This window comes from Arvicanthis niloticus, chromosome 21 (genome assembly GCF_011762505.2).
Source record: "Arvicanthis niloticus isolate mArvNil1 chromosome 21, mArvNil1.pat.X, whole genome shotgun sequence".
NCBI lineage: Eukaryota > Metazoa > Chordata > Mammalia > Rodentia > Muridae > Arvicanthis > Arvicanthis niloticus.
The window spans coordinates 19,914,681-19,922,880 of NC_047678.1; the positions used below are offsets into that span (position 1 = coordinate 19,914,681).

The 8,200-nt window shown below is 42.8% G+C and overlaps 2 protein-coding genes across 7 annotated transcripts in view; one reads left to right on the plus strand and one right to left on the minus strand.

Moving 5' to 3' along the window:
• Armc8 (armadillo repeat containing 8) overlaps positions 1 to 5,007 on the minus strand; it is an 84,013-nt gene extending 79,006 nt beyond the window's left edge. For 4 of the 5 annotated variants that reach the window (XM_076917798.1, XM_034483888.2, XM_034483887.2 and 1 more), the window contains exon 1: positions 4,858 to 5,007. In XM_076917798.1, the coding sequence (XP_076773913.1) occupies positions 4,858 to 4,902 (45 nt within the window). In that variant the 5' untranslated portion in view covers positions 4,903 to 5,007. The remainder of the gene's footprint in view (positions 1 to 4,857) is intronic. The other variant, XM_034483886.2, reaches the window with a different exon arrangement.
• On the plus strand, positions 4,590 to 7,027 carry LOC143435406 (uncharacterized). 2 transcript variants are annotated; one of them, XM_076917805.1, is made up of 2 exons: positions 4,590 to 5,493; positions 6,726 to 7,027. In XM_076917805.1, the coding sequence occupies exon 1, from the start codon at positions 4,642 to 4,644 to the stop codon at positions 4,999 to 5,001; it is 360 nt and encodes a 119-aa protein (XP_076773920.1). In that variant the 5' UTR covers positions 4,590 to 4,641; the 3' UTR covers positions 5,002 to 5,493; positions 6,726 to 7,027. The 2 variants fall into 2 exon arrangements, with proteins under 2 accessions (XP_076773920.1, XP_076773919.1); XM_076917804.1 differs by having other exon boundaries at positions 4,590 to 5,277.
• The last annotated feature ends 1,173 nt before the right edge of the window (positions 7,028 to 8,200 follow it).

The following is an 8,200-nucleotide window of genomic DNA, read 5'->3' on the forward strand; positions in this document are numbered from 1 at the left end:
CTTGAAGACAACCATCAAATCAAAAAAATCAAAGTGTAGAGGATAAAGTTTAGTGACAGAACACAAACACACAATCCTGGATTGGGGGGGAGGGGGCTGAAACCCAGGATTAATCCAAAAACTAGTTCCCCAGACAAAACTGAAGACCCTACACTAAGACGTTTCTGACTCTTCACCAAGCATCTGAATTTGGGTGGCAATCTTTCCTTTAAAACACTGCAAAAGGTCCTGGATCATGAAATAAGCATCCCCCCCCCCGCCCTCATATCACACATCGCCACTAAAGATTAAGAAGTTCATATCGGCAAATCTGCTTTAGGACCACTCCTCACACACACACCCTTACTGGTGTTTGTAAACAAAATTGAAACTTCTAAAACATGATGAACAAATTTCATTTTTATATTTAAACTAAAACCAAAGGAAGGCAAATTTGTGCTTAGAGGCCAGCTGGGTTTAACTTCACAGAGTTTTCTAATTACTGCTAACTGCCCACACAAGAGAAAAAATCAATACACAGCAACAGGCAAGACCAATAGAACACAACTGTCAAGAACTGAACAATAAAATCTCTGATGCTCCTTGAGTTCTTTTGGTGTAAGGCATGAGATAGAAATCAAAGTTCTTTTTGGAAAAAGGTACCATCTCCAAGGTTCATAAAATACTTGTAAATACCCGCCTGATAAACATATAAATTCAATATAAATTCAATAATCAAAAAGCAAGCAGTCCGCCGGGCAGTGGTGGTGCACACCTTTAATCCCAGCACTTGGGAGGCAGAGGCAGGCAGATTTCTGAGTTCCAGGACAGCCTGGTCTACAGAGTGAGTTCCAGGACAGCCAGGAGTACACAGAGAAACCCTGACTCGAAAAAAAACAACAACAACAACAAAAAAAAAAACCCAACCAAACAAAACAAACAAACAAACAAAAAAAAAACGGAGCAGTCCAATTAAAGTAAAAAAGACACAAACATTTCTCCTTATTCCATGAAAAGATTTCAACATTGCTCTTAAGAAGATAAATACAAATTAAAAGGATGATACAGTATCAGTACACAGCTATTAGAGAAGCTAAGATGAAAACTAGTAATAATGTTGACAAGGACTGAGAGAAATTAAATCTCCCACAGAACCGATGAATATAAAATGATAACCAGAAAAGTTCAACAGTTTCTTTACAAACTAAATATACATTTACCATATGTAAAACAATAGTTTTAGTAATTACACATCTAGGCATTTCTTTCAGTAGTATCCACAATGACTGTGCACAGTAGGTTATAATAGCCAAAAGGAAGAAAAATAAATGTTCAATAGATGACTGATCATAAACAAATGCTGGAACATCCATTCACAGAATTAATTCTATGTGGCAAAAAGAAACAAACTATAGATACATGCAATAATTTGGAAGACTTCCAAAAGCCATTCCCAATAGGTCACATACTGTATGTTTCCATTCATGTAACAAAGCAGAAAACTTACAAAAGTAGTGAAAGGGAAAGAGATAAATAGTTGCCACCAGAAATTAAGGACCGAGTTGGGAATATGTATTTAAAGACATAGCATGAAGAAAATCCTCATGGTGATGGATACTTTTGTATCTTAAGAGCAGTGGTTATAAAATGATACAAAAATATCCACATACTATACCAATTTCCTGGTTCTGTAACTATGTAAAATGTAACCAATGCAGGTAACCTGAATTAGTTATACATATGACCTCTCTGCAACTTCCAGGGAACCTATACTTACTTACTTCAAAAAAATACAATCAATACAAAACAATTTAGAAGTCTCAAGAACATGGGAACTATGTTGAAGGGATGAAATTAAACAGGAACGACCATGATACAGTACAAACAGAGCTGAGTCTGTCCACCTCCTCCAACAGTTCAATTAAACATTTATTAAGTGCCTTGCATTTACAAAAAAAAAAAAATAGCTTAACAACTTATTATCCAGAAATTTGAGTGAAAGAAGAGCCAAAGATGACTCAGGGAAGTTTAACAGAATGGTAAGTGAAAGACAGCAGTGAACTGGGAAATCATGAGTAAGTCCACTTAGGAAAAAGAACATGCTTTGTTAGATGCTATGGATGACATCCAGATAAAGATGAGATGTAGGCAGAGAGTCAAGATGATAATGTAGATGTGTGAACTGCATAGTTAACGTTAAGCAAGCGATTGAGGAGGTCTCTCAGGAAGAAAGTGTAATGAGCCATAGGTGAAAATAATTTAAAACAATTTGACTTCCCATTAGTCAACTTACAGCTATCACATTCTAGTGTCTTCGGAACTATGAGCTCCTTCAGAGCATTTCTGATACCCTTGTATTGCTAAACTGCACAATACAGGGCTGTATATTTCACTGGTACATAATAAGTAGCTTATTAAAGGGATTCAACCAGCTGTGTGTCAGAGGACAAGGTCAGGCATCTTTCTGTTTCTATCTTACTTTGAGAAACAGGGCCTCTCACTGAACCTGAAGCTCCCTGTTCTGACTACACTGTTCAGAAAGCCTCCCTGATCTATCTCCCAATGGTGACATTACAAACACGCACTGCCAGCCGGGCAGTGGTGGTGCACGCCTTTAATCCCAGCACTTGGGAGGCAGAGGCAGGTGGATTTCTGAGTTCGAGGCCAGTCTGGTCTACAGAGTGAGTCCGGGACAGCCAGGACTAAACAGAGAAACCCTGTCTTGAAAAAAAAACAAAAACAAAAAACAAACCCAAAAAACAAACACGCACTGCCACACCTGGCTTTTTATGTAGATACTGGGGATCCTAACCCAAGTCCTCATGCTTGTGAAGCAAGCAATTTACCTACTCAGCCATTTCCTCAACCTCCAATAAATTCTAATTAATAACTAACATAAAAGTGGTGCTTTAGTTAGCTGCTTGAAAGTTAGAACCTTTCCTTTATACTGGTAAGATCGCCAAGTTCAGACATTTTATATCATGTGTCTAAAGCTCTGCCTCTTCCTAAGGCCCTAAGGTGGAAGAACTGGAAAACTAGACTTTAGAGTTAGTTTATGCTCCCAAATGCTAAAGTAAATTCTAACTCAAAAAGGAAAATATTGTTTTAGAAGCTTTTGAGTGAAATAAACAGAACAATCATTTACTGGAAGTGTGAGACAAATGAAGTTTTCAACTATATACACAATACAAGCTGATAATGTGCAAAAGGCAAAGAAACCACAGGTGAGGCCAGAGAAGTATTTTTGAACAGCATTTTCCAAGCATGCTCAAAGGGTTGGGATCAATCACCTCTGTGTGTGTGTGTGTGTGTGTGTGTGTGTGTGTGTGTGTGCGCGCGCCAGCTTCTGCGCTCCAGCCGCCGTGCGCGCGCACACACCAGCTTCTGCGCTCCAGGGCCTTTTCAGGTGAACGATAGGATAACTGCAATCTAAATGACACAATCAGAAGGGACTTGAACAGTTTCGACATATCCTTTTCTCCTTTTAATACAATGAGAGAAGTCACTGGTCTGTTCTCCAACAAAATAATTCATGGACAATACGAAATGAAATAATGGGCTACTGTGTTCAAAAATTGGACAGACAGTACTTCTCTAGTTGCAGTTTAAGTAAACAGTTTAGTTAAGATGGATCCGGGGCTAGATTTGCTTACCGCCTCCCAAAATTACATTTTGCATTGTATTGTGACTTCCGTCTTTTTGGATAGCAGCACGGCTCTAACAAACCCTGAATAGAGTGATGTACCTGGTGCCTTTGAACACCTAAGTGTGTTCGTGTGAGAGGTCAGAGAAGAGGAAAGAAACCGGTTGGAGTTGCAAGACTGTAGGGAATCTGAAAAGTCATCTGTAATCCAACTGCCATCTCAGTAAGTCTCCACAGGTCTAAAAGATGACCGATCATTCTTTGCCTGCCCACTTCTTTACTTCCAACAACAAATAATCATTGGTAGGCTCTACTTGGAGTCCAACTGCTAAAATCTGTGGTCGAACCTCCCAGAGGTATCTCCCAGCAACACGCATTCTTGCTCATTTCATTCCTGGTCCTGTTTTTTGTTTTGTTTTGTTTTGTTTTGTTTTAAGGGCAATACAGTGGAAGGCGAAAGTCACCTTCTTGACTTTTGTTGATGTTTCTTTTTAATATAAGCAGAAATAAAACCACTGGTATTTCTTCTAGGTATATCAATATGTTCCCTTCTTTCAAATACTGGGGAAACCTATTCTTTTTTTATTCCCACTTTTTGGTCCCTCCTTCTAAAATGTTTTGCTTGCTCTAAAGAAAAAACAAACACCCGGCATTAGAAACATAGTTTCTCTAGTCTCAGAACCCGGACCTCAACGGCAGAGCAGAGCAAAGGGGTTTAAATAACCACACACAATAGCTCGAGTTGTAGCTGATGTGAAAATCTGCCCTGCTAAGAAGCAAGCGGCCCTGGCAGGAGCCCCGGTGTGGGAACTTGACAGAAGATGCACAGCCCTAGTCTGGCAGCTGTGTACTGTGGCAGCTTAAGAGTTCGCATCTCTTCTAGCCACAGCCCGGGGGAGCGAACTGGACTCTAGGTTCCAGGCCTGCCCTGAACCCTCGCAGGCAGCAAGCTCCGTCGGGAGAAGCAACAGCGCAGGGAGGAAGACAGGAGAAAGCTCAGCCAAACCCAAGCCGCGCCCATGGGCCGGCTGCCTGGAGCCCGGCCTCCCCGCCTGCCGGACGCCGTCCTGGGACGCACCGGTGGGAGCTCTCGAGTAGGAGACGCCTCCGACTCGGCCCGGGTCGCGTGCATCCCACTTGAGGCCACTGCAGGGGGTGGCGCTCGGGAGGCTCACGGCGCCGGGGTAATGCTGTGGGCAGAACCCGGGTTGCCCGGCGCCTGGCGGGTCACTCACCGAGAGGACGCTCATGCGGATTGGGGTCTCCAACAGGCACGCCATCTTGAGCCTTCCCACCCGGCTGCTGCCGGCGCCGGCGCGCGGCCGGCACTTTCGACAGCCACCTATGGGGACAGCAGCCGACGCCTCTCTGGAAAGTGAGGCAAGCTGCCCAGAACCGACCGCGCCCCAGGCGCTCGAGCACCGAAGGGCCGGGCAGAAGGGCGAGGAATTGGGAAACCGCGCCGGACCCTGGCTTACGAATCGTCCTCTCAGAAACAGCAGCTACTCTCGGCTGGGGTCAGAGGTGGGCGCGGGCAGAGGCCTTCGCATGCGCAGAAGCCTGCCTGCCCCACCTTCCGCTGGTGAGGGGCGGAGCCTCTAGGAGCAGTCCGCACTCGTAAATTTCAGTTTACAGGTTCTCCCTCCTAACCGCTGGTAGGTGGAGTTACTAACCACGAAGTTTGAAGTTCACTTTCACATTCATTATCTCACTCTACACCAAATCCGTAGTTTCAATATTATCTCCATCTTAAAGCTGGAGAAACTGGTTTCAAAACCAGGTCCTCTGCCTGCAATGAAAATCGCTTCACGCTTCACCGCTCAAGTGTGACCTGCTTTATTTAGCAATGTGTGCTCGACCCACTTATTCTGGTATGTTGGTAACAACGGGTTCTCGAGAGGCAAGACGCCTGGATTTAATCCTTGCTGCTTTCGTTAGCACCAATATTTTGGACAGGTTGCTTAGCCTCATATTTATTTCAGTTCTCCCGACTGTAAAATAAGGACTTAATGAGAATAAATGAACCAATAAACAAAACAACATGCCTGGAATGTGGAAAGCTTTACGTCGTCTATGTGTTAGAATTTTTTTCCAGCCTCTAGGTCAAATGGGGGAAGGGGGATTAAGCTATATGAATGTTTCCTACTAAAATACTCTGATAAGTGAAGCCATCCCTAATTCAGGTTGTTCCCTCAACTCCACTCACCTCGCAGTGCTCTTGAAGTAAAAGGGTGTCTCTCCCATGGTTCTTCATTTCCTCCAGTACTTTGATGTCTATATTCATTGTATCATTTAACACCATTGCTTATAAGTCTCTTACAAAACGCTGCACTTCTGGAAGGCTGGAAGTTTAAGAGGTGCTGTAATAGTATATCCTATGCTCTATAACTACAGTCTTTGCTAATTTTCATCCAGGATTCATTCAATAATTTTACTTAAGGCCAGTTTGAGCCCATTTAAGATTGTTAGGCTTGTCCTAAATCATAGTCTGTGAAATCAAATGTGTTGTATTTCTTTCTTATTCTAGTACACATTACCATTCATAAATACAAAAATTTAAATGTCCATCTGTCCATCCATGTAACAGCTAAAATCACATCCTAGTATGCCTGCTACAACCAGGCAGATTGTAATTGTACATAGCACACGAAAGCATTGACAATTGTACAGTAGTCTCTATAGCTATGTGTGAGCTATATCTCACCCAGAAACTCTGGCAATATATTTTCCAGGAAACCCCTCCCTCAAGGAGCTGGGTGACTCTCCCAGCTCCATATATTTTCTTTAAAATGATTTTACATGTATTTATTTATTTATTATTATGTAGGGATGCACGCATGTGCTGGCCAGAGGGCAGCTAAGGGAGCTGGTTCTCTTTTCATCTAGGGGTCCAAGGCAGGTTTAGTGGCAAGAGGTCTTACATGTTGAAACATCTCCCCCGCTGCATCATCATCCCTTAACTTCAGGCATCAGTTGGTTCTTTCCTGTAACATAATTTCTCTAACAATATGTTGCTACATATTGTGTGTATGTGTATATGTATATGTAAATATTGATTATAGGGTTTTGGGAAAAATAACTTTATTTATACTATTCATTTCAGGGAAACTACAAAAAATTATCTTCTTGGTTTTTTATCTTGATGCCTGTGCCCTTCCCCCAGCCTTGAGCAGGCCTGAGAGACCTTGCTTACCACAACAGACCAAGTGATAGGATCTAGGTAGAGTTACCTACCTTGGCCACACGGGACTTAAGAAGAACTGCCCCTGGGCTTGCCTTGAGATATCTCCTGACCAAGAACGGATTATGGATTATCCCACCCATTTCCGGCTGAAACCAGGAGGGGTTTTGGGTTGGGCCTTCCCCTTTAAATTGAGAGCTGAACATTAAAGCTTTGAGCCTTGATCAGAGAACTTTGTCTTGGCTTCATCTCTTCTTGCCCTCCATCCCCTTTCATTCCCAGCCCCCCTTTCAGGTGAACCCAGTTGATTCCTGGCCGCAGGCGGCTACAGATGCCTACTATAGGCATGTATTAAATGTTTATTGAATTAACATATTTTGCTTTGTTTCATCCTGGGACAAGATATGATAATAGGCAGGTTATTTGGGAAGTACTTTCAGGGAACATAATTGGTGAGTCTAAAAGAGAAAAAGAACAATAAAATCAGTATGAGTCTGCTGCTGAGATCATTCTATATTCTTCAAGCACTGCTGAAAAATAAATAGAACACCTTGTTGGATTATCCATCTTGAGTCTGGAACATTTATCCACCATTGTATTAGTTGGGGATTTCCCCTGGGCAATTAACTTTCTGCCTTTCTGATTGCCTGTCTCTGTGCCCGCCCCTGTATGTATGTGTGGAGGGGGAGTGAATCTTCAACCACCCAGCTGGGATGATCTATTGCAAGCTGGCCTGGCATAATGCCCAAGATGTCAGGTGTTTTGCTCAGAGGATAATCACTCACAATGTAAAGCCCACTCAAAAAAGAACTCACGACCCCCGGAGAAACACAACTTGATGCAATCACATGAGGTTTACTGGCTAGCCAGGGCTGTCTTCCCAAAAGCCCACAAAGGGGCAGAGGAATTCAGCCCCGAACAAAAAAATTTTACAGCTTTTAAGGGGGAATTTACAAACCAGGTGGGGGTGGAGTTAGGGAAGGGGGAAGGAGGGGGAACAGGTCACTAGGTCATCGATACATTTGATCTCAAATTCTTAAGATGGATGGTGTGTCACTTTATAATTGGCTATTTCGAAATAGTTTCACACTATATATCATGAACTCCAGTTCAAGGGGGTCAGGCTAATCTCGAACTTTTAGCATCCTGGCACCAACTGTCTCAGGGTTGTTAGTTCAAAGCGAGGCCAGGCTAATCTTGGGCCCATAGCATCCTGACACCATACATCTTATGGTTTGTTTAGTTAGGGCCATCTATTCAAATGGTCAGCTAATTTCCTGGGACTGAGGCAACACAGTGTTTGACTTACAGGTTTTTATGTCTTTGCTTTTAAGAGTAGGGTTCAGGGGATCAACTTATGATTTTTCTATCTTTCAACAACACTGTCTTAACATGTG